Source organism: Larus michahellis, unplaced genomic scaffold (assembly GCF_964199755.1).
Source record: "Larus michahellis unplaced genomic scaffold, bLarMic1.1 SCAFFOLD_78, whole genome shotgun sequence".
NCBI classification, from domain to species: Eukaryota; Metazoa; Chordata; class Aves; order Charadriiformes; family Laridae; genus Larus; species Larus michahellis.
The window spans coordinates 535,045-561,823 of NW_027436116.1; the positions used below are offsets into that span (position 1 = coordinate 535,045).

Consider the following 26,779-nt stretch of genomic DNA (forward strand, 5'->3'; position numbering starts at 1 on the left):
GCCCAGGTGCAGCACCCTACACTTGCCCTTGTTGAACTTCATAAGGTTTCTCTCTGCCCAGATCTCCAACCTGTCCAGGTCTCTCTGTATGGCGGCACAGCCTTCCAGTGTGTCAGCCACCCCACGCAGCTTGGTGTCATCAGCAAACTTGCTGAGGGCGCACTCTATCCCCTCATCCAGGTCATTGATGAATATGTTGAAGAGGACTGGACCCAGTACTGACCCCTGGGGAACACCACTCGTCACTGGTCTCCAACTAGACTCTGTGCCCCTAATCACAACCCTCTGAGCTCTATCTTTCAACCAGTTTTCTATCCACCCCACTGTCCATTCATCTAACCCACACTTCCTAAGCTTCCCTATGAGGATGCTGTGGGAGACCGTGTCAAACGCCTTGCTTAAGTCAAGGTAGACCACATCTACCGCCCTCCCCTCATCTATCCATCTAGTCATGCCATCGTAGAAGGCTATCAGATTAGTCAGACATGATTTCCCCTTGGTGAATCCATGCTGAGTACTTCTGATAGCTTTCCTTTCCTCCACGTGCCTTGAGATGACACCCAGAACGAGCTGTTCCATCATCTTTCCAGGGATGGAGGTGAGGCTGACCGGCCTGTAGTTCCCCGGCTCCTCCTTCTTGCCTTTCTTGAAGACTGGAGTGACATTGGCTTTCCTCCAGTCCCCAGGCACCTCGCCTGTTCTCCAGGACTTTTCAAAGATGATGGAGAGCGGCCCAGCAATGACTTCTGCCAGCTCCCTCAGCACTCTCGGGTGCATCCCATCAGGGCCCATGGACTTGTGAATATCTAGATGATCTAATTGGTCCCTCACTCGATCCTCCTCAACCCAAGGGAAGTCGTCTTCTTTCCCTGTTACTTTATTCAATGCCTGGGACTCCTGAGGGCTGGGCCGAGCAGAAAAGACTGAAGCAAAGAAGGCATTCAGTAACTCTGCCTTCTCCACATCCTCCGTCACCATGACTCCTGCCTCATTCAGCAGTGGGCCTACAACTTCTCTGGTCTTCCTTTTGCTTCCAATATACTTGTAGAAGCTCTTTTTGTTGTGCTTGATGTCCCTAGCCAGGTCTAATTCCAAGGCGGCCTTGGCTTTCCTTGTTTCATCCCTGCACGCTCTGGTGGCATTCTTGTAATCCTCCCAAGGGGTCAGTCCCTTCTTCCACTTATTATAAACTTCCTTCTTCCACTTGAGCTTTTTCTGAAGCTCCCTGCTCAACCATGCAGGTCTCCTGCGTCCCTTGGCCGATTTCTTTCTCTTAGGGATGCACCGATCCTGAGCTTGGAGGAAGTGGTCTTTGAATATCAACCAGCTTTCTTGAGCCCCTTTGCCTTCCAGAGCCCTAGCCCACGGGATCTCTCCAAGCAGTTTCTTGAAGAGGTCGAAGTTAGCCCTCCTGAAATCCAAGGTTGTAATTTTACTTCTTGTTGTTGTTTTGTTGATAGTACCCATGATCCTGAACTCAATCATTTCATGATCACTACAACCTAGGGTGCCCCCAACCTTAATGTCCTCCACCAATCCCTCTGTGTTTGTCAGTACCAGGTCTAGAAGTGCTCCTCTCCTTGTTGGCTCCTGTACCACCTGTGTCAAAAAGTTGTCATCAATGCACTGGAGGAGCCTCCTGGACTGTGCATGCCTGGCTGTGTGGTCTTCCCAGCAGATATCGGGGTGATTGAAGTCCCCCATGAGAACCAGGGCCTGCGCTTGCGAGGCTACCTTCAGTTGTCTGTAGAAAGCCTCATCAGTCTCCCCATCCTGATCAGGTGGCCTGTAATAAACACCCACAACAGTGTCCCTCATATTTGCCTGTCCCTTAATCCTCACCCATAAGCTCTCGACCCTCTTCATCCGCCCCTAGTGAGAGCTCGATGCATTCCAAATGCTCTCTCACATAGAGTGCAATTCCACCACCACGCCTTGCTGGTCTGTCTTTCCTGAAAAGGACATAGCCATCCATGACAGCATTCCAGTCATGCGAGTTGTCCCACCACGTCTCAGTAATTGCAATGAGATCATGGCCCCGCAACCGCACACAGACCTCCAGCTCTTCCTGCTTATTCCCCATGCTGCATGCATTGGTGTATAAGCATTTCAGAGAGGGAGTTGTGTGTGTAGTTTTGACCCTTGAGATGTGGTGTGCCTTCTGGCTTTCAGAAATACTGGCACACTGGCCCACGAGCGCTGAGCAACTACACCCTGGCACCTCACCAGCAAGCCCAGTACCATCCCCACCCCCCTTCAGATCTAGTTTAAAGCCCTCTCAATGAGCCCCGATAACTCTTGTCCTAGAACCCTTTTTCCCCTGGAGGTCAAGGTATTCCTGTCTGTTACCAGCAGGCCAGGCGTTTTGTAGATCAGGCCATGATCAAAGAACCCAAAGTCCTGCCGGCAGCACCAAGCTCGAAGCCAGGCATTGATCTGCTGGGTCCTTCTATTTAGCCCCTCATCATTCCCCGCAACTGGGGGAATAGACGAGAACACAACTTGCGCTCCCGATCCCTTGACCAGCCGTCCCAGGGTCTTGAAATCTTTCTTCATTGCCCTTGGACTTCTTCTTGTTACCTCGTCGCTGCCTACCTGAAAGAGCAAAAGTGGATAGTAGTCTGAGGGCCGTACCAGGGAAGGAAGCATCCTCTTCACGTCCTTGACCCGGGCCCCAGGGAGGCAGCAGACCTCCCTATGTACTGGGTCCGGCCTGCATATTGGGCCTTCTGTTCCTTTCAGTAATGAGTCACCTATGACAAGGACCCGTCTTTTCTTCTTTACCACAGAGGTTTTGATGCAGGGGGAGGTCTGACTAGACCTTGCTGACGGCTCCAGGGTAGGAGAAATAGGAGAAATATTGTGCTCGTCATCATCCAGGTTCCTCTGTAGAGCACTGTACCTGTTAAGTAATGGCACCTGGGAAGATGGGGTAGTCATCGGGCAGTCTCGAGTGCAGCGCCTGTTGCGCCGCGCAGGAACTTCCTGCCATTGCCCCCTGTCCTCCAGGTTACCGCCTTCAGTTGAGGTGAGAGAGGATATGGAGCTCTCTGTTGCAGGGGTTTTATCTGCCTGCTGGGTTTCTGTCATGGGATGCAGGATTCTGCTCCAGGAATCTATCTCCCTCTCGCATTCCCTGATGCTCCTCAACCTACTTACCTCCTCCCTGAGCTCCATCACTAATTGGAGAAGATCCTCTACCTGAGCACATCTCCTACAGGTATGCCCATCATTGCCATCTGACACTGGCGTAAGAGTAGGGCATACCCTACAGCCTGATGTCTGTGTGGTAGCATGTTCCCACAAGAGCTCCGTCTGAGAGGCGGCATCAGACCTGGTGGTTGTGGAGCTCATGGACGCCACAGTCATCTTGCGAGTAGTTACCATCACTACCTAGCCGGGTTAGCAGTCTTTCAGCTCTGTCCTGCACGAACTGCTGTGCAGACCGCAGTGATTGGACTGGTGTGTCACACCCTGCTTGGCCACCCCCTTCTCCAGCCCAGGAAGTACACTCTCGTTGTGGTGCACCTGGGTGATACCTCGGGTCACACCCAGGGAACGCCCCCTTGCAGCTCGCTTGCTCAGTGTTTGCTCAGTGCACAGCGACCTGGTCGCTGGGCTCCCAAAGGGTTTCTTTTATGAGGGGGGAGAGTGGTCCCACCCTCTGCTCGTTAACACCTGCCGCCGGGGGTGGTGGCTCCTCCCTTGGCTCCTCAGCTGTCCCCGCCCCCCAGAAGGGCCGGGTACCGGCTCGGGCTGGCCCCTTTTCCTGGCTTTAAAAGCCTCAAAAACGAGCCCCTGGCTGTTTCTTTGCCGTGATTTCCTTCCCCAGCACAGACTTACCTGCACTGGAGCTGATCTCCTCGGCAAATGAGGATCTCCTCACTGGAGCTGATCTCCTCGGCAAGATCCGCTTGACCCGGGGCCCGTTGATCCTGATAAAGAGCCTGACTTGTACCCCCCCTGACCCTCATGATACGTGGGCGAATATTAGACGTCAAGCTTTAAAAGAAGGTGACTTGGAAATAGCGCGAACGATAGTCGCCCCTGTTATTTATCAAGGCCGGGGAGTGCAGTGGAAGGCTTTGTCCTTCCCGGTGATTAAAGAGCTGCGCCGTACCGTCACAGAACATGGGCTCTCTTCCCCATATTTTGCGAGCCTGCTGTCTTCTGTCTTTGATACGTATGTTATGACTCCCCATGATTTAAAATCGCTAGCGCAATTGTTATTAACCCCTTCCCAGTATTCCCTGTGGGAGTCGCACTGGAGGGGGGGCCTTCAAACTCTCCTCACCAGCTACGTGGGTCATAATAATGCTGCTCTTGCCGCACTGACCATGGAGCACCTTATGGGTACGGGTCAGCACTCTAATCCAGCGGCACAGGCTCGAGATTGTCCACGAGAGGCCCTGGAAGCGATCCACGAAGAAGCAAAAAAGGCTTTACTTAAAATACCCGATTCCAGTAAACCTCAAAAGGCATTCACCTCTATTACGCAGGAACCTCGGGAGCCGTACATGCAATTCATTGATAGACTTAAGCAAGCTTTAGAACGCCAAATAGATAATACCGAAGCTCGAGAAATTTTGCTATTAAAATTAGCAGTTGAAAATGCTAACGCCGACTGTAAAAAATTCCTTAAATCTCTCCCTAACCCAGCTCCGACTTTGGTTGAAATGGTAGAGGCTTGTAATCGTATCGGTACTGTGGACCATAAATTTGAAGCGATGGCAGCTGCTTTCGCAGCTATGAGAGGCATGTCTGGGGGAGGAAATTGTTACGGTTGTGGTAAACCAGGCCATATCAAACGAAATTGTCTCGCTTCTAATGGGGGGCTAAAGCTCAAGCCCCTGGGATCTGTCCCCGATGCAGGAAGGGGCGTCATTATGCTAATCAATGTCGTTCTAAGTATAATTTTCAAGGGCAGCCGATACAGGGAAACCGCTTGCGGAGCGCGGGGCAGCGACGCGCACAGACACAAGTATCGTCACCGGTGGATCGAGCCATGCAGATGGGTGTGACCTCGCCACAAGTCTTCGCCCAGCAACAGCCGGTAGCGCCGGATTGGACCTGGCAACCTCACACGCAGTAACGTTGCTTGATTCCTCTGTTCATTTATTAGCAACTAATGTTTCAGGTCCTTTATCCCCGAAAACACAAGGGCTACTATTAGGGAGATCATCAGTTACCTTAGCCGGACTTTTTGTATTGCCTGGAGTAATTGATGCGGATACCGTTGGGGAAATTAAAATCATGGCCTGGACCCCATTTCCCCCTTGCACAGTACCCAAAGGAAGCCGCATTGCACAATTACTACTGATCCCGCAGAACGCAAGCTCTCTTTCGCCTCACCCACCTCCGCAGCAAAGACAAGGAGGTTTTGGATCTACTGGGGATCCACAGATTCTCTGGGTACAGTCCATTTCCCAGAAGCGACCACTTTGTCAATGTACTCTTATTCACGGCACTCAGCAAGTAATCCTAAATGGGATTATTGACACAGGGGCCGATGTTACCGTAATTTCACAGGTGAAGTGGCCTCCACAATGGCCTTTGGCAGCTGTGCCTCAGGCACTAGCCGGAATCGGAGGAGTTGGTAGAAGCCACCAATCCTCGGAATTGATCCAAATCAAAGGCCCAGAAGGACGAGTGGCTTCCGTCAAGCCTTTTGTGCTGCCTGTTCCTATGGTCTTATGGGGACGTGATGTGCTATCACAATGGGGAACTTCCATTCAGTCGCATTTTTAGGGGGGGCCATTGAGGTGCGCGACACCCTGAAACTGACTTGGAAAACTCAGACACCCATTTGGGTAGATCAATGGCCCCTACCACTCGAAAAGCTTCGCGCTCTCCAAGAACTGGTTACGGAACAATTAGCAAAAGGACATATAGTACCTACTACTAGTCCTTGGAATTCACCTGTCTTTGTTATTAAGAAGCAATCTGGCAAGTGGCGCCTGCTCCATGATCTCAGAAAAATCAATGATGCTATGGTAGATATGGGAGCTCTGCAGCCAGGGCTCCCTTCTCCAACTATGATCCCCCGCAATTGGCATCTCACCGTTATTGACCTTAAGGATTGCTTTTTTAACATTCCACTACACCCTGATGACGCTGCCAAATTTGCTTTTTCAGTCCCAAGTGTCAATATGCAAGCCCCTGTGCAACGATATCAGTGGGTTGTACTGCCACAGGGAATGAAAAATAGCCCGACAATTTGTCAATGGTATGTCGCTAAGGTACTTAGCCCTGTCAGGGTTGCGTTGCCTCAAGTTCTGTTATATCATTATATGGATGATATCTTGATGGCTGCGCCTCACCTTGAGCTCATGGAAAAGGCCGTAGCCCTTGTCACGGCCGCTGTCAATTCGGCAGGCCTCTGTATTGCGCCCGAAAAAGTCCAGAAAATGCCCCCTTGGACCTACTTGGGTTGGCGCATCAGGACCCAGACGATAGTTCCCCAACCTGTGCATATACAGGCCGACATTAAAAATTTGCACGATGTTCAAAAATTATTAGGGACCATTACTTGGGTCCGACCCTTGCTAGGAATCTCCAATTCAGACTTAAGCCCTTTGTTTGAACTCCTCAAGGGAGATTCCGATTTACGCTCCCCTCGTCGACTTGGTCCTGAAGCCGCTGCCTCATTACAAAAAGTAGCGAAAGCCATCGCCTTACGGCAAGCACACCGCTGTGCGCCTGAATTGCCCTTCAATTTAATTATTTTGAACCCTGCACGTCAGCCATATGCTTTGATTTTTCAATGGGACCCTAACAACCCTGATCCCTTATTAATCATTGAGTGGGTCTTTTTACCCAACCAGCCCACTAAAACAATTTGGACACAACATGAAATGTTTGCTTCCTTGATAATTAAAGCACGGCAGCGCTTGCTTGCCCTGTCAGGGATGGACTTTGCTTCTATCTGTTTACCTGTAACTAATATGTACCTACAATGGTTATTCCAACAGTCTGATGCTTTCATGTTTGCCTTAACAGATTATACGGGTCAACTAACCTCACATCCTCCGTCCCACAAGCTTCTACATGCTCATTTTAACTTAATATCCATACCAAAGAGATGTCACCAGCCCCTCCAAGGCCTTACTGTGTTCACCGATGGGTCTGGAAAAACACACAAGTCGGTGATTGTCTGGTGGGATGACCGCTCTCAACAATGGGAGTCAGACGTTGAGACAGTCTCCGGGTCCCCTCAAATCGTAGAGCTTGCTGCTGTTGTTCGAGCTTTTCGTAAGTGGTCTACACCACTGAATCTTATTACTGATTCTGCTTATGTTGCAGGCGTCGTCGAACGGGCAGAGGCCTCGGTGCTGCGTCATACTTCGCATGCTGATTTGTTTGCTTTGTTGCAGGAACTTGTTTTCCTTTTAACCTCTCGAACACATCCCTATTTTGTTTTACATGTTAGATCGCACACCTCTTTACCTGGGTTTATTGCAGAAGGCAATCGACGGGCCGATATGCTCACTCTGCCGGTACAAGCTTTACCTGACCGTATTGCACAAGCTAAGCTTAGTCATTCCTTTTTCCATCAGAATGCAGGGGGCCTCAAACGTCAGTTTGGCCTCACTTCTCAGCAAGCGGCGAACATTATCGCTGTCTGCCCTGATTGTCAAAAACATTCTTTTCCTACGGCACCAGGTGGGGTTAATCCCAGAGGCTTACAAAGCCTGCAATTATGGCAGACGGATGTCACACACTATCCAGAATTTGGGAGATTAAAATACGTCCATTCCTCTATTGACACCTTTTCAGGCGCTCTATTTGCCTCCTGCCATGTGGGGGAGGCGGCGAAAGATGTTCGCAGGCATCTGCTGCGTGCTTTTGCTACCTTAGGCATCCCTGCACAAATCAAAACAGACAATGGCCCTGCTTATATCTCAGCTGCACTTAAAACTTTTTTTATCTCTTGGGGGATCACTCACATCACTGGGATCCCACATTCCCCTACGGGCCAGTCCCTGATTGAACGCTCTCATCAGTCTTTAAAGCGCTTGTTACAACAACAGAAAGGGGGAGTAGGGACAGCCACCCCTGAAGAACGTCTACAGAAAGCCCTGTATGTTTTTAACTATTTAAATTGTTCTTTAATAGATAACAACCCTCCGATCGTTCGCCACTTTAACACAAACACTTCTTTTGAAGCCAGCGTAAAAGCTCCAGTCCTGATCCGCGACCCTGAGACAGGTAAGGTCTTGGGGCCATACCCCCTTGTCACATGGGGCAGAGGCTATGCTTGTGTTTCCACAGAACGAGGCCCCAGGTGGATCCCAGCGAAGAGCGTGCGACCTTTCCGTGAACCCCTACCACAATCGGATGGCCACAACACCAATCCACAGCTAGATCATTCCCCTGAACGGCATACCAAAGAACATTCGGAGGACTGATGCAGTGCTTTTATGGACAATAGAGCAGAGACTCCAGTAGAACATATTCATTGCGTCGCCTGTGGTAATTGTGACCCTTAGGTTTCATGGGACTGCTATCGCTGTGGTAAGAGATGGTAGCGATGGTTAACATTGGCCAATAGATGGTGTGACAGTTGCCTAATATATGAAGTTAGCATTGTAAGAATTTAGCATTGCAAAAAAAAAAAAAGAAAAAAGGGGTGGGGGGAAGAGTCCGTCAAACATTATGATCCTGTTAACACTTCTTTGTATATGTGCAGCCTGGACACATGCCAATCCTTTGCCAGGGTACCACCCTCACCTTTTTGACCCCCGTCAAAATGTCTGGGTTACTCTGTCCAGGTCGCTCAATACAACTAGCTTTTGTGCCAGTCTTGCTACGCCCAGCTCGCCCTTCATCACCTGCTTAGTAGGGGTACCACTGAATAACTCGACCTTTTTACTGTTTAATAACTCTATGACAACCTTACGGAAGCAGTACAATATTTCTGGAAGGCTTCCTTTTTCATGGAAAAATCTTAAGGACCTTTTTGAAAAATACGATAATTGGGATGATAAATTACCAATAGGGCCCCAGCCGCAGGAAATTGACTTAGTAGATTCTCTTAATATTTCTCATTGTTTGTTTATTGGCCTTAGGTCATGGTCAGGGGCCCTTAGTAAAGGATTCTCCACCGACCGTCATCTCACCTATTGGTAATGCTACCCTCTGGCAACAACAATGGTGTTTGAGCATTGCTCGAGATGCCACTCACTCAGCCCCCGGTACCATGCTCCCTAGGCGGCTCCCCTTGGGGTTCTTTTTATTTGCAGAAATAGAGCTTGGTCTGGGATCCCTTCTAACCCTAGAGGAGGCCCGTGTACTATTGGACAGCTTAGTCTTGGCACTCCTCACTATCATCCAAGCCCAAAACAGCGGTTACGTTTTACTCGTGACACAATACAAGCATTAGAAAATACCTGTGACGATAATGTTAAGCTATGGAATCGCTGGGAGGTTTTTTTCGCCTCGCTATTTACCCCTGGGGTGGCAGCAGCGAGAGCCCACAGAAACTTAGATGCAATTGCCTGTTGGATTGTTAAGCAAGCAAATGCTACCAGCTGCATACTATCTGAGATGGCTGAAGACTTGTCTACAGTACAACATGCAGTCCTGCAAAACAGAGCCGCTATTGACTTCTTGCTACTAGCCCATGGACATGGCTGTGAGGATTTTGACGGAATGTGCTGCATGGACTTAGAGGACCACTCTTCTTCGATACATAAGCAAATTACACAACTCCTTGCGCATTCACAAAAGGTGCAATCTGATACGGACTTCTTCGGATTGGGTACTTTGGGTGATTGGTTTGGGCTAAAGGGCTGGCTTAGGAGCCTGGTACAATCTGCTGTACTCATATTAGTTATTATATTGGTAGGCCTTTTGATTCTAAGCTGCGCTCTTTCCTGTGTTAGGTCTATGGTGACTAAAGTTGTTCGACATACATGGTTTATTCAAAACGGCGATACTCCGAAGATTTACACTAGTGTTAGTTCTGTCCAGCTCACTGAGTATGATGACCTTTAAACCCGCGCCTCAGTTCTGCCTTTAAAGAAACAAAAAAGGGGGAGATGTTGGGGGCGTGTCCTGGTTCCGGTGGGGATAGGGTTAACTTTTCCTGGTATTCCATGCCATGTGAGCCACGCCCACCCTGAGCTGCCGGGGGAGGGGGCAGGAAGTTGCTGCTTAAAAGCGGGCTGGGGCGTCCCGGGTCCGACCGGTCGGCGAGCGGCGGGGAGCGGCGGTTCCGTAATCGCGTTTGTATATTCCCCTATCCGTGTTGTTGTTGTTTGCCTGTTCCCTTTGCTGTCCTGTTAAACTGCCTTTGTCCCAACCCAAGAGTCTTGCCTTTTCTTACGATCCTTCCTGTATTAGGAAGGCACGTGCGAGCGGCACGTGGTTCTTTGTTGCCATCTGAGGCTAAACCACGACAGTCCTTTTTGGCGCCCAACGTGGGGCTTGAAGGGTTGACATAACGACAGAATCCAACTAGAACGTGGAAAAAACGGTTTTGGTTTTTTTTTTTGTATGCATTTATTTTATTAGGTAAGTAGTCACTGGTCATCATGTTGCTTGGTTTGTTCTCATGGCTGTGTTACATAAATTCCTATATGGCTTATGTACTCCCTGCGATGCTGTTTACCGTGTCTGGAAGAGGGATGAGGATTATCATTCTGCTGTCCTGTGCGATATCTGTTTATGATATGATAACATCACTGTTCAGACGGTTATTTTGGGGTGTTTATGTGGTTTTGTTGTCCTGTCCGTACATTGGACACCGTCTCTCAGAATTTGTCAATAGTTTCCCCAGCCCTTTTGCCTCCCTTTTCTCCTTCGGGTCAGGTATGACAGCTTTTGAGAATCTTGAATATCCTTGGGATACTCAAACTAGTGTGTTCCTAGTGCTATGTCTCCTGAATACGTTCCAGGTCTTGTTTAGGGTTAAGCGACTATTTAAGACTACCACCCGGAGATCTGCTCCGAGGCTGGATAGTCAGGGGTGGCATGGCATGTGGGAGAGCATGGGCAGGTACCTAGAGAACTACTCGCCTCCAATGGTCTGGGACTTCACCCCTGAACAATTACAGGACCCTGATAAAGTGGTAGAATATTTGAAGGGAAAATGTTGTGGCTATTCTAGAGAGGCACAACTCACCGCGCTGTGCTGGGCCCTGGCCAGTATCTACCAGGCACTGCTCAGAATTATGCAGCACCCTCAAGGGGAAGAGATGGAAACCAGACCGGCGGCCCCTGCGGCTGCTGCAGCCCCTGCGGCAGACACTGCGGCTAGTGCAACCCCTGCGGCAGACACTGCAGCTAGTGCAACCCCTGCAGCAGACACTGCAGCTAGTGCAACCCCTGCGGCAGACACTGCGGCTACTGCAACCCCCGTGGTAGCCACTGCCACTGAACCAGAGAACCAACCCGTGCCGGTATCAGTTGCCCCCATACAGAAGAAGAAGTACAGAAAGAAATCAGTTCGCTTAGTAAGAGATGATGATGAACCAGGGCCATCACGAGAGCAGGAGGAAGAAGCAGAACCAGAGATAATTACTCGATCCCTATCCTTGAGTGAGCTGCGGGATATGCGAAAAGATTTCAGCCGACTTTCAGGCGAGCACATTGTCACCTGGCTGCTCCGGTGCTGGGATAATGGGGCCAGTAGCCTGGAATTAGAGGGTAGGGAGGCCAGGCAGCTGGGATCCCTGTCTAGGGAAGGCGGCATTGACAAGGCGATTGGGAAAAAGACCCAAGCCCTCAGCCTCTGGAAACGACTCCTGTTAGGCGTGAGGGAGAGGTACCCCTTCAGTGAGGATGTTGTATGTCAGCCAAGCAAGTGGACTACCATGGAAAGAGGTATCCAGTACCTGAGAGAATTAGCCGTGCGGGAGATGATTTATTATGACTTGGACAATGCCGACTTACCCACAGACCCTGATGAGGTGCGATGCACAAGGCCCATGTGGCGGAAGTTTGTACGGAGCGCACCATCGTCATATGCCAACTCCCTGGCAGTAATGGAATGGAAAGGTGAAGAGGGACCAACGGTGGATGAGGTAGCTGGCCGGCTCCGGCGATATGAAGAAAGTCTCTCTTCCCCCCTTGTCTCAGCTGTGGAGAAACTGTCGCGGAAGGTCCAGCAACTTGAAGAGAATATGTTCTACTCCCCACCTGCATGGGCCAGCATCTCAGCTATTAGAAGCAGGCATTTCCCCACTCAAGAGAGAGAATACAGAGGGTACACACCACGAGGCACCCTGTGGTTCTACCTGCGGGACCACGGAGAGGACATGAGGAAGTGGGATGGACGACCTACTTCGATCCTGCGGACACGGGTACAGGAGTTGCAAGGAAGGACAACCACAAAAGGGGATCCCTCCAGGAAAAGTGCCGCCCCAGTTTCCAGTGGGCCGTTCCCCAGACAAAGCAGAAGGCCTGATCTTGCTTCTGATCCTCTTGAAGGAACTTCCAAGTCCTTTATGCAAGAAGTGAGTAATGGATACTATGACGAGTATTAGGGGGGCCCTGCCTCCGGCCAGGTGGAGGAAAGGGACAACCGGGTTTATTGGACGGTGTGGATTCGATGGCCTGGCACATCAGACCCACAGGAGTATAAGGCTCTAGTGGACACGGGTGCGCAGTGTACTTTAATACCATCAAGCTATAGAGGGGCAGAACCCATTTGTATTTCTGGGGTGACAGGGGGATCCCAAGAGTTGACTGTACTGGAGGCAGAAGTGAGCCTAACTGGGAATGAGTGGCAAAAGCATCCCATTGTGACTGGCCCAGAGGCTCCATGCATCCTTGGTATAGATTACCTCAGGAGAGGGTATTTTAAGGACCCAAAAGGGTACCGCTGGGCCTTTGGCATAGCTGCTTTGGAGACAGAGGAAGTTAAACAGTTGTCTGCCTTGCCTGGTCTCTCGGAGGATTCTTCTGTTGTGGGGTTGTTGAGGGTCAAAGAACAACAGGTGCCGATTGCTACCACAACGGTGCATCGGCGGCAGTATCGCACTAACCGAGACTCTCTGATTCCCATCCATGAGCTGATTCGTCAACTAGAGGTTCAAGGAGTGATCAGCAAGACTCGCTCACCCTTTAACAGTCCCATATGGCCGGTGCGAAAATCTAATGGAGAGTGGAGGCTAACTGTAGACTATCGTGGTCTGAATGAAGTCACGCCACCGCTGAGTGCTGCCGTGCCGGACATGCTAGAACTCCAGTACGAACTGGAGTCCAAGGCAGCCAAGTGGTATGCCACGATTGATATAGCGAATGCATTCTTCTCAATCCCTTTGGCAGCAGAGTGCAGGCCACAGTTTGCTTTCACTTGGAGGGGCGTCCAATACACCTGGAATCGACTGCCCCAGGGGTGGAAACACAGCCCCACCATTTGCCATGGACTGATCCAGACTGCACTGGAACAGGGTGAAGCTCCAGAACATCTGCAGTACATTGATGACATCATTGTATGGGGAAACACAGCAGAAGAAGTTTTTGAGAAAGGGAGTAAAATAGTCCAAATCCTTCTGAACGCTGGTTTTGCTATACAGCGAAGTAAGGTCAAGGGACCTGCGCAGGAGATCCAGTTTTTAGGAATAAAATGGCAAGATGGACGCCGTCAGATTCCAATGGATGTGATCAACAAAATAGCAGCTATGTCTCCACCAACTAGTAAAAAGGAAACACAGGCTTTCTTAGGTATTGTGGGTTTCTGGAGAATGCATATCCCAGATTACAGTCAAATTGTAAGCCCTCTGTATCAAGTAACCCGGAAGAAGAATGATTTTAAATGGGGTCCTGAGCAACGACAAGCTTTTGAACAAATCAAACAGGAAATAGTCCATGCAGTGGCCCTGAGGCCAGTCCGGGCAGGACAAGATGTTAAAAATGTGCTCTATACCGCAGCCGGGGAGAACGGCCCTACCTGGAGCCTCTGGCAGAAAGCACCAGGGGAGACTCGAGGTCGACCCCTAGGGTTTTGGAGTCGTGGATACAGAGGATCCGAAGCCCGCTACACTCCAACAGAAAAAGAGATATTGGCAGCATATGAAGGGGTTCGAGCTGCTTCGGAAGTAGTTGGTACAGAAGCACAGCTCCTCTTAGCACCTCGACTGCCGGTGCTGGGTTGGATGTTCAAAGAAAGGGTCCCCACCACACATCATGCAACCGATGCTACATGGAGTAAGTGGATTGCACTGATCACGCAGCGAACTCGAATGGGAAACCCCAGTCGCCCAGGAATTCTGGAAGTGATCATGGACTGGCCAGAAGGCAAGGATTTTGGAATGTCACCAGAGGAGGAGGTGACGCGTGCAGAAGAGGCCCCACCATATAATAAACTGCCAGAAAATGAGAAGAAATATGCCCTGTTCACTGATGGGTCCTGCCGTATTGTGGGAAAGCATCGAAAGTGGAAGGCTGCTGTGTGGAGTCCTACACGACGGGTTGCAGAAGCCAGTGAGGGACAGGGTGAATCGAGCCAGTTTGCAGAGGTGAAGGCTATTCAGCTGGCTTTGGACATTGCTGAGCGAGAAAAATGGCCAGTACTTTATCTCTACACTGACTCATGGATGGTGGCAAATGCTCTGTGGGGGTGGTTACAGCAGTGGAAGCAGGGCAACTGGCAGCGCAGAGGCAAACCCATCTGGGCTGCTGAACTGTGGAAAGATATTGCTGCCCGGATAGAGAATCTGGTTGTGAAAGTACGCCATGTAGATGCCCATGTACCGAAGAATCGGGCCACGGAGGAACATCAGAACCAGCAGCAGGTGGATCGGGCCGCTAGGATTGAAGTGGCTCAAGTGGATCTGGACTGGCAACGTAAGGGTGAACTATTCATAGCTCGGTGGGCCCATGACTCCTCAGGCCATCAAGGGAGAGATGCGACATATAGATGGGCTCGTGACCGAGGGGTGGACTTGACCATGGACACTATTGCACAGGTCATCCATGAATGTGAGACATGCGCTGCGATCAAACAAGCCAAGCGTGTGAAGCCTCTTTGGTATGGAGGGCGATGGCTGAAATACAAATATGGGGAGGCCTGGCAGATTGATTATATCACACTGCCACAAACCCGTCAAGGCAAGCGCTATGTGCTCACAATGGTGGAAGCAACCACTGGATGGCTGGAAACATACCCTGTGCCCCATGCCACTGCCCGGAACACTATCCTGGGCCTTGAAAAGCAAGTCCTGTGGCGACATGGTACCCCAGAGAGAATTGAGTCGGACAACGGGACTCATTTCCGAAACAGCCTCATAGACACCTGGGCCAAAGAGCATGGTATCGAGTGGGTGTATCACATCCCCTATCACGCACCAGCCTCTGGGAAGATAGAACGATACAATGGACTGTTAAAAACTACACTGAAAGCAATGGGTGGTGGGACTTTCAAACACTGGGATACTCATTTAGCAAAAGCTACCTGGCTAGTTAACACCAGGGGATCTAACAATCGGGCTGGCCCTGCCCAATCAAAACTTCCACGTACTGTAGAAGGGGATAAAGTCCCCGTAGTGCACATGAAGAATATGCTAGGGAAGACAGTCTGGGTTAGTCCTGCCTCAGGCAAAGGCAAACCCATCCGTGGGATTGCTTTTGCCCAAGGACCTGGGTGCACTTGGTGGGTGATGCGGCAGGATGGGGAAGTCCGATGTGTACCTCATGGGGATCTGATTTTGGGCGAGAATAGCCAATGAATCAGATTGTGTGCTGTTAATTGATAAGTAACACTGTCACTGTATGTCCTCATTGCTATAATTGCTATCAGTTGTACTACAAGTAAGGCACAGGGATGATGGGATAAGAACTGATCTCAGCAGCTGGCGCCCAGCAGTTTCCTCAAGATCTACATCTTCAGCCCACGGACTGCGTGCATGAGCCACACCAGGTGCACCAGTCACAAGCTCCGAAAAATACAGCATGCAACAGACCAGCACCACCCAGCATCTCACCTGCCCTGAGAGACTGTTCTAACAAATGGAGCCCAAAGCCGTGGATTAAAAAAACTCAACGGACACTTTGGAGGGATGACCCATAAACTAAGGGCATTATATGTGTGTGTATATATATATATAGAACAGGGGAAAGGGGTGGCAATTCATTGGAACCTGCTGGGCATGGCATAGATGGTATGGAATAAGGGGTGGATAATGTCCTGGTTCCGGTGGGGATAGGGTTAACTTTTCCTGGTATTCCATGCCATGTGAGCCACGCCCACCCTGAGCTGCCGGGGGAGGGGGCAGGAAGTTGCTGCTTAAAAGCGGGCTGGGGCGTCCCGGGTCCGGTCGCGGGCGGGGAGCGGCGGTTCCGTAATCGCGTTTGTATATTCCCCTATCCGTGTTGTTGTTGTTTGCCTGATCCCTTTGCTGTCCTGTTAAACTGCCTTTGTCCCAACCCAAGAGTCTTGCCTTTTCTTACGATCCTTCCTGTATTAGGAAGGCACGTGCGAGCGGCACGTGGTTCTTTGTTGCCATCTGAGGCTAAACCACGACAGGGCGGCTAGCAGAAAAGTACGAGTATGCAAGAAATTCGAGGGTATGCCGACCTTGCAGACCTGAGACAAATAAATCTGAGGAGCCAGGGAACAACTGGCCTTGCAGGTCTGAGATAAATAACCTTGAAGAAGTAGGGAGTAGGCAACAAGTTATCACTGTAGCTTTTAGCACATTCCAAAACTGTAGCTTCTAGCATGTAGCGAAACCGCAGGTAGGAGGGATTATTGTAATGAAACATTTAGAGCTAAGCCAATTAGAAATGATAGAATTTGTGTAATTTATGTAACTGTTAAGTAGCTGTATAAAAAGCTTTCCAACGCGTCTAATGAACTGACATCTTGCTTGCATCAAGCAGCGTCCCGTCTCTCAATCGCGGCAGCCCTGGGTCACATCTGCCCCACCCCAACTGCGCGCACACCGTGGCACTTGCACACGGGCGCACCATCTCCCCCGGCCCTTCCCATTCCCCCCTTTCGCCTCTCACCCCCCCCCCCCCAGCAGGCCTCTCCCCCAGCCCCAATGCCCCGTCTGCCGCCGCACGCACACGTGCACACAACATCCACCCCACCCCCTCCAACGGGCCCGAACCTCTCGCGTGCGGCAGACGCAGACAGAGCGTCTCCCCCCAAGCCCCGCTGCCGCCACCGAATTACCGCCCACCCCCCCCGCCGTCCCCCTTCCCCCCCCCTCCCCCGCCTCTATTCACCACCCGGTTCACTGCGAATCCGGCCGCCCCCTCCCCACGCTGCCCTCGTGCAGGTTTGCCACCCACCCCCCCCACCCCCCCAACCCCCCCCCGGCAAGGACGGCGGGAGACTTTAGGACCCAGCGGAGTCCCTGCCGGCTCCGTGCCCGGGCGGGTTAAGGGATTCCCGGTGGCGAGCGGGGATCTAACCCCGGCTGCCGAGTCTCTACCCTGCCGCGCCCCTGGCCGTGCCCGTGCCCCGGCGCTCCCGCCTTCCTTTCTCAGCCGCTCGCTCGCTCGCTCTCTCTGCTGCGCGCCTGCCCGCCCCTGCCGCGGCTGGAGAACCCACTGAACCCCCCCCCGCCCCCAGCACACACACCGCCCCCCCCCACCTCACCGACCCAAAACCTACTCCGAAAAGAGGCACCGCCTGCCTGCCGCCCTCTCCCCGGCCCACCTCTGCGCCGTGCTCGCCGCCCGCTCTCGCCTGCCTCTGCACCGGCACCCCTTCCCCGCCGCTGCCGCCTGCCGGGCAGGGGTGTGCTCGCGCGCCCGCGCAGGGCGCGAAGCCGCGGACCGCCACGCCCCACCCCCGCCCCCGCCCCCGCCCCGATCCGGGTCAGGGTGGCGGCTCTGCCAGTGGCGCTTAAATCACGAACGAAAAAAAGGTAAAACTTATTTTTTCGCCCCCCCCCACATCCCCCCCCTCGCCCGACAGCCCCCCGCCCGGACGATCCGGGTCAGGCTGGCGGCTATGCCAGTGACGCTGAAACCGTGAACGAAGAAAAGATCAAAATACACAGCTTTTTCTCAAGAGTAACGTAATCCAGATCGACATCTATGAAGTCACTGACATTTACATGTCATTTACATGAGAGGGAAGAAGTTACCAGCAGGAAGAGATCTCTCCTTCTTGGAAATGAATTCCGGCCTTTATTTTCAGAAGAAAGAACTGTCTCCTCTGCGTTAGGCCCTGCCTCCTCTAATCTTTGTGCTCTTTCAAGACGAGTAATTTCATTGCACAGCACTACGTCTGTGCACCAAGGGCTATCGCTAGTGCTTTCCCGGCCAAAGTCACATGTTATTGAGCCAAAAATGCAAGCGATTCCATAGCCAAACACGGCATTACAACAGTTTCAGAGGGCCACATCTGCTATTATGCCACACGGGCACATTGGTATAAACTTATAAACAACTGGGCACATTTTCACAATTCACACAGTCTGCGTTCAAACAAATTAGATTGCGCTCTCCACTGTACATATACTACAATTTATGAAATTGTGCAGCATTCACAGAATGGTTCTGTGACTACCATCACTAGAAATTCAAAAACAGTGATGCAGTTGTCCACGTTACAGAAACGCTTCTCTTTTGGCTGTTCAAAACCCCCCTTAAATGTCCACAGCTTACAGACAAATCAAGTCTTCCGTAAAAACTGTGTTAGTTTCCAATGCAAAATTAACAAAACTTATTAAAAACGGTAGACAGCTAAAGCGCTTCTTCTCAGTGTCCTGAAGAAGACCAATACTACAACGTCATCTTGAGGCTGATAAGGTACTCTCCTTTTATCTTCCAAAATGGGAACTACTCTTTACAGGATGGTATCAAAATATACACACATTTTAAAGTTAAAATTAATACTTTAAATTAGTAGAAATTTTATTAAAGTCTTGTTCAAATTACAAGTGCTAGCCAGATACAGATGACAGTATAAGATGTAAAAGTACAAAGAAAATGCTTTTTTAAGTATTTGACGAGAATATTCATATACCTTAGTAATCTGGGCCGCAGAAATAGATGCAGAAGAGTCACCAATCTGTTCACGAGAAAAGAAACACATATTCAAGTTCTACAATCAAAACACAGCAATAGCTAACCTCTACTGTAGTCCCAAAGCCTGCACTATAGCCTCTGACTGTCACTGAAAGCGGCATTTGTATTTGTTCAAAGCAAAGCCCAGACCTACGACAGCTTAAGAGCGTGGTTAATGCGGTTAATGAGAAGAAACTACAATTACCAAACCCGTTTGAGATCAACTTACTGCTCCGGAATATCTCAGAGAGGGACCCTTCTCAAATGCTCACGACTGCTTAAAAGTCAAAGGGGTAAGGGAGCTGTCAGTTTTCAGCTAAAAAGCATGTAGAAAATATATTTAAGTTTATTCAAGAAGGAAGCAGCACTACAGGAAACTTCAGTGTAGTTTGAAAATTAATCAGTTCGTGTCTCATCATTTAGAAATGCACACGGTTACACTTGCATGAAGACAGCAGGTGCCTGTCAAAATAAAGCACCGGCATATCAGCCCCGAAACGTGAACTCTGCCTCTCCTGTCACTACGTTTAAAAATGCCAAACTCACCATACCCCACAAAACCCAAATAAGAACACCAGTCCAAAACATCAGCCATAAAAGTAACACACCACCTAGTCTAGAAAAAAATTTACTGCTCCGCTTATTGAAATAAAGGTGTTTACCAGGACGGAGCAGTCTACAGAAACAGAAAACTGATTTCTTGTATTTTATTAGACCGCAAGCCATACTACCCAAATCAGTTTGGGAAGTGTGAGAAATTAGTCTAGTCCGCCAATGAGTCGCTTTTCGTAAAATATAAAAGCTTACAATGTGTAAGCCAAGCTGTGCTGGCTTTGCGGAGCTCCCCCCAGCCCCCACCGCTGCGCAGACACGAAATAAACACCCGTCTCCACTCCGTGTGTGGCTCAGCTCTTCGCACACCCAGATTTGGGCCAACACCTTCACGCTCCATCTGCCACTCTTTTTCCCATGCGCAAAACAGGCCCGTGCTCCCTCACGGCAGGCACAATCACCACCGTTTTGCAGTTTTTCAGAGAGTGGGAAGGTGCTCTGTTGGAGTCTAGCATTAAACAGTCCTGTACTGACCAGGAACTGAAACATAATGCTTCATAAACTATTAAGTAGTTCCTGCATTTTTTTAGGAAGCAGTTATTATATGGCCTGCAGGCAAGAGTCTGATTTCTTAAAGGTGGCGATAGCACTCCTTTCTACTAAACAGTTATCAAACACAGGCGATAGATAATTCGTGTACTAGTTAGTACATGTGCCCAACAGCCATCTTCCTCTTCCAATGATCCCACATTCTCGTGACTTTTTTTCCCCTCTAAATTTCTACTGAGGTATTTCCTGCCAGTCCCTCAAATCAATCACGCAGAAGAAACTTGTACACAGCCCTAAGGTAATACTGCAGAAGAACTGGGGGGACAAAATCCAAACCCAACCAGCCAACCCAACCCTCAAAAACCAAGAACTGACAATAAATTTATTAACTCCCATTTCAAACACAAGACTAGACAGAAACTAACATGAAGCACGTGGGAAAGGGCACCAAAAATAGGAGGAAAAGGCTAGTCTCACTGCTGGAACGTTACGTGTAAATTACAGCCGTTTCCTAAAATCTGATTGTTTGGCTGAACTAAACATTCAGCCAGGAAGGATCACGGTTGTGCCTGACGGTGCTATAACAATGGGCCTGGCGCTGCATTTCTGCAGCCTTTAAGGACAAGCCCTTACTAGAAATCCTCGCAGTTACCGAAACAGTAATACTAAACCCAAACGGAGGCACTTTCTTGCTTTGGCTGTAGTAACAGTAGGACAGCAGCGCAAATTTGGACGTATAGAATGACAGCTAATAGAAGAGCAAGACAAGGAAGAAATACTCAAAGTAAAACCTTTTGTGCATCCTGTTCAAAAAAACCATGACTAATTTTAATTTTGCTGCTTTACTGTTCAACAGTAATTGGCAAGCTTTTTGGTGATTTATTCCTCCCACACTAAGATCCAGGTTCATCTTTGAAATACATGCAGAAATACAGGTATTTAAAAAACCAAATCAAAACAAAAAGCCCACGCTTTGAACCAAGAGTGAGTTAGCTTTAAGAATAAAGTTAATTGTGTCTCCAACACCAGAAGCACCCGAGGCTGCAGTGCTTTTACAGGGAGAGAGAGAGAGAGGATTTGTAAAGAGCGATGCAAGGCTTCCACCCTCCCCACGGCTACCCACAACCCAAATCAGGTCCAGGCAGAGCAAACTAGAAGGGAACGTTTCTGCTTCGTCTTTCATTTACTTTAAGTAGTTCTAGCTAACACTGAGGCTTCCCTCCCACTCCAGGAGTTTTCCTTTTCTTGGAGACATCTGTGCTAGCGGATGGCGAGATGCTACTTAGAAACGTGACACAGACACGCCAGGGAAGACGCGAGGCGAAAAGAACGTTAACCTGCTTTTGGAACATGTGATTTGTGTTTATGCACATGCTAGTAAACAACAAGAAAAATAACCCTTTTCAAGAAATAAAAACTCGACTGAATTAAATGAAATACTATAAACATGGTTTACATAAATGCATAAAATTAACTCCTTGGGTCACTGGGCCAGTAAACTAACTCAAACTCACAATGCGAGGCATTCATGCATTCATGGCCAAAAAGGAATTCGAACCACTCGGTGACAGAATTACAGGTGTCAGATTAAGACGTAGTGTTTTTAGACCTACATACAAAAAATTTACAATTTTAAGTTGATTGGATACTATTCCATGAGGATCAGAGGCTGCATTCTTCACAGAACACAGAGCCAGAGTTCATCTGTTTCTAGATTTAGCTGATCCTAACAGCTTATCAAGGCATCAGATCCAGTGGTCCAGGGTCAGTGGAATGCTTCACACCGTAGCAGTGAAGTACTTAAAATAAAGATGAAAAATAAAAACCACCAAATAGTGATTTTTATACTGTAAGGACTATTTTGAAATGTGTAGTTACGCATAGCATTCAACCCAAGTGGCAAATCAAGATCTAGACCATCACCAGTCAAGTATTTCCTTGTGTTAATTATATTTTAGCAGCCGAATGACAGTGTTTTCAAACCCGAAGAAAAACGCTGCTCTTTTTCCAAACGTAAAAAAAGAAAAAAGGGTGAGACTGTGATTTTACATACCGCTTTTGATGTTTCACTCACTGGCTCAGTTTGACTTCTAGAAGAAGAAAGAAAGGTGATCAGAATTTAAAATAAAGCACTTGTACCCAGCAAAAAGCAGCAAAAACAGATTATAAGAACGGATTGTCAAAACATTATGTTCTGATAGTCTACTGAATGTGGAAATTTATTCGTATACATAAACTGTTCTCTCTTGTACACTCAGTGCAAAGAAAAAAAAACCCAAATCACATTTCACCTTTGTCACAAATTACTCCAAGACTTACAGATACAGAAGACAACAGCACAAGAGGAAGTCCTCAGGTATTTTGTCTCTGCTACCTAAGTATCAAAACCATCATGTCTGTACTATATTTTGTGTTCTTAAATAATCAACCATCAAAACAGGAAGGTAACGTTAGCCAGTCTGTATATCCCTAGTATCACAAATAGGGCCATACACAGTACTTTAATTTCTAAGCAAGAACAGTGATGGTCTAGACACTTCAAAGCGCACCTTTACTTAAGCGAACCAGAAATCAGTCATCCGACAAAGACATAACAAAAACGTCAGCAGCAGAGTCTTTAGAAGAGCGTTTCTCTGTGGAAGCCCAAGCACTGTGCTCAGACGGCTACCATATTTAGCCACTAAACGTGTTACATATGCTATGTGGATTCAAAATAGTACTAGAAATGTCACCTGACAGCAGTTTCTAGAATTTTGTTCAACTGAGGAGTCCCGTAACAAAAGAAAATAGCGGCCTTGATTGCCAGAATTTGTTTTAAGATGATCCTGAAAATGCTACAATATTTTAGGAACTATTTATTACATTTGAAAACTTGCTGAGATTCCACATACTCATTGATCCGTATTGCAGAGGCAATTCAAAGGCTGCTGTGGAATTCACGTACAAAGAGAAAGGCTCGCGCTTCCTGCCACTGCTAGACCACCACCAGGCTCACAATTACAGCCACACAGCTCCTGAAGGGGAGCAAGTACAAGGAAACACTGTCAATGACCACCCAATGGTTTCTTCATCCATTTACCTCGAAGAACATACTACAAGGTGAGTAACACATTTTTGAAGGCCTCTCCACCAGTACAGCATACGTTCATCATTCCCAAACTTTAGCCGCTCTGCCAGTGGCTTCTGCAATGTTTCCAGCGGGAGGAGCAGAAAGCTCATCTGCCTGGTGAATTGTCAATGCTAGAACAGCAGTGCCGTTCTTCCCTTATCCCCACATACAGGTATTTACCTGATCTTTGAAGCTAGCAGCATCTATCCTCTCATTGTGGGGCAGCATTACAATACCAGGAGAGGGTGCCGGAGGAAATGGAGGATGCACGGACAACGCAGCACTAAGCATACACATTTTAATTAACCCCCAGTGTTTAGAAGCACAACTCTGTGGCCTCCAGAATTACTAGGGAGTACCTGAAAGCACTGCAACAACTACGGCAGTAACATGCCCAAAGCTGACATGCAGAGCCACATAAATTCAGGGGGTTTTGCTTGCAGACACTTCATGAGTACCGGGATGCTGCTGTACTGTTGGTGCGAGACACAACAGTATCATCGTACTCGCACAAAAGGCTTTAGGATACTGTTCTTTTTCTCTTGCCTTAAACGGACATTGTCTTTAGGAAACTACTAGGAATCCTTTATGAATGAAACTTCTTGTTTGCATTGTTTGCCAGCTGGCAACCCTGGGTCTTTCCTCTATAGCTAGTACGCAAAAAACCCAGATTTGGGCCGTAAGAATACCCTCCAGCCCAAGTGCAAGAAATAGTCAAACACTGAGACTCAGGCTCTTCTGAGATGGGAACAAATCCTAAGATTACACTACAATGTGTAAAAGCAAACACATAAAATAAGGAATTTCTCCATATGGAGATCCATGTAGAGACCATGGGTCTCAGAACAATCAGCCCCAAGAACAAACCCAACAGAGTCACCTTAAAAGTTGTAATTGATGGAGTTTGAACCCCATGTCCCAACAGGACTAAAAATGTCAGCCTGCTTTGGGGCAGATACATTAAAATCTAGCCCAGGACAACAAAAATTAACAGCAGCTTTAACAAGAAAGATACAAGCTGAAAGCCCTGTAAGCTAATATAAATTTAAAAAGTTAACACACCAAAACCCCTAACAAAGAATACAAGGGTTCGTGGATACTTACCTAACAGATGTTTTGCTGGTAGCTTTAACTCCTCCAACAGGGATTCTTCTGACAATCACCAATGAGTTCTTAGGAATCAGGGCATTGTCATCGGTGTATTCTGAAAACAAGAGAAACACAGAAAAAAACCCTAGTCCGTTCATAAGGATTAAGGATTAAGTATTAATACGTAATTACACAGCACTTCAGAGAATCCCCTGACAGATAGAAAGTCTGTCTAGCTTGCCCTGCAACAAAACAGGCACCGAGCTAAAGCATGAAAACGCCATTGCTTCCAGAGCTGTTAACTCAAACAATTCACCTAATGCCACCAGTGCTCAAGACTGAGGGAACGCAGAAGAGACCCTGCCATCTCTGTCTATTTCTTGGAGCTTCTTCCACCAACAACCACACTTCTCGGCCTCTCAGTGCTTTACATTTGAATGGAGCCAAAACTGGCAGTGCTAGAATTTGCATCACAGAACTTTTGGCCTTTTTTGAGCTTGCTTTCACAAGTAGGCACAATTGGCTCAAACTAAAGTGGTATCTCCCCTCTGAAGCTAATCATCTCCTTTGAATTAAACGTGAAGGGACGTTAATTCTTTCAATTCCCTTCTTGCAGAGCAGAGAGACTCAAACAAAACTACATACGAAGACAGCCTCTAAAAGCCTTTAGAAAACAGTGTGTGCCTGAAGCTACCCGTGCTTTGCCTTGGCTTACACCATGTCAGTCTTTTGAAACGGAGGAAAGCCTTCTGACCTTTTACATACGACCCAAAAAAACCTGCCCTTACTACCTGAGACACTTGGACTGAGCAAGCTTAAAATGCAAAGACTTTCCCATGAGAATGGTTTTATATTGTACTTACACCAGCTGGATATGAGTAACTCTTTTAAAGTGCTACCCGCAGCCATTCCCTGTAATCTGCCTACGGTTTCAAATGCTAAAAGCCCTTAGCTTTGCAGAACGATGGCCTGAAAACCAAAGATACCGGATATCAAGCCAAGCTCTGTCAGGGAGATTTTGCTCAGGGATCAGACACAAAATAGGAATAGTTCACAATTTAGGCATCATTTTTCAGTATATTCTTCCTATGGGCATGACTTCCTTTGGAGTTAGCAGGAGTTTGTTTTGAAGACATCGCATCACAGCATTACTAAAACCATCAAGCGCATGCTGTAACACTGAACTCGAGCAAGTTCCGAGCTGCAGAGACAGCCTTAGAAGAGCACTCCTCTTCCTTAAAACTATTCACCTAAGAGCAGTTCAGAGTCCCATTTTTGGTTTTGTACTTTTTTGTCTTTTGCCTGATAAGCAGAATAGCACATTCTCCAAGGGGCTTGAGACAGAATGGTACAGGCAGGAAAGAGTACTCAAGAAACCCTAGTTCTGGAGTTTACCGTTCTACCACGATATTGTGAGAACATCTATGATAAGAAATTCAGATCAAATTAAAAGGAGGCAAGTCTAAATGCACTATTCTTGAGTATGGGCTTTTTGAAGGGAATTTTGCCCTTACAGAACACGCCTCTGGAGTAAACGTGGAAGAGGACATCCCCCCACCCCCTTTGTAAAATAGGTCCCAACCATCCCTTTGCCTTCCTGGCATCTCTAAAAGCATCATCTCATATTTTTCCACTGATTTTTAAAATCCTGTTTACTTTTACCTCATATTAGCTTTGCTTCTAGTACTAGATTTCCATTGTGAAAAGTAACAGTCACTGAACTGTAAAAGCTTGGAGTACTCAGAAAAATCTGAACAAGTAGGCCATCTTCACTCAAGCTTCACTTTGTTCTTTCCAAGATCATTTCAACATTTTGTCAGGACTGCTGCACAGACAAAGGTATAAAATGCAATACTGTATGTCCACACATAGGAATTCCAAACATCCCACTTAGGCAGAAAATCCTGGTCTGTTTTTTTTTTCCTTTTTCTTCTGAAGGTGAGTTTAAGCATCTACATCTGACGGATAACAACTGCAAGTCACGGTTATGCATATAAACCCAAAAGTTGGCATTCATACATATTACACCAAAACGTATTCCCTAGCTGTGCTCTGAAAACCACTGGGGTATTTTTGTGTTTTCGCATGGAAAACACCCTTACCTTCACTATGTATCTGTGCAAAACCAGTATCTTATGAAACACAACAAATTTATTGATGAACTGGGTGCGGAGAGCACAGCCCCGCAGATCGGGGACATCGCTCCTCTTCAGGAACAGAGGGGAAAGCTCTGGGACACAAAGGATGCCAGGATGCACTCCAGAAAGAGATCAGCGCCAGTCCCCCCACCTGAGTGCAAAGAAATAGTTGCACCCCAACAAAATAGTTAAGAAAAGAACCCCAAGCCAAACCCACAGCACAGCATCCCCCTCTACAACGGTTTCAGCGGTAGTTACAACCGCTGCACAGCTGCAGGCTGATGGCCCTCCTGGCCCTGTCACAGGACTCTCACTGACAGCAGTTACCAAGGCCCTTTGGGAAGGCTGCACTGTGCGTCACCTTCACGGA

General features: G+C 48.3%; 1 protein-coding gene and 1 long non-coding RNA gene across 2 annotated transcripts; both read right to left on the minus strand.

The window, feature by feature from the left end:
• Positions 1-1,212: 1,212 nt before the first annotated feature.
• On the minus strand, positions 1,213-17,740 carry LOC141736953 (uncharacterized). The gene is made up of 2 exons (XM_074571626.1): positions 17,615-17,740; positions 1,213-3,935 (listed from the first exon to the last, which is right to left on the minus strand). Exon 2 carries the CDS (start codon positions 3,385-3,387, stop codon positions 2,263-2,265), a length of 1,125 nt encoding a protein of 374 aa, XP_074427727.1. The 5' UTR covers positions 3,388-3,935; positions 17,615-17,740; the 3' UTR covers positions 1,213-2,262.
• A 248-nt stretch (positions 17,741-17,988) lies between these two features.
• On the minus strand, positions 17,989-24,388 carry LOC141736971 (uncharacterized). Its single transcript, XR_012585092.1, has 4 exons — positions 24,287-24,388; positions 22,127-22,163; positions 18,343-18,976; positions 17,989-18,310 (listed from the first exon to the last, which is right to left on the minus strand). It is a non-coding gene; the product is annotated as an uncharacterized LOC141736971 (long non-coding RNA).
• Between the last annotated feature and the right edge of the window lie 2,391 nt (positions 24,389-26,779).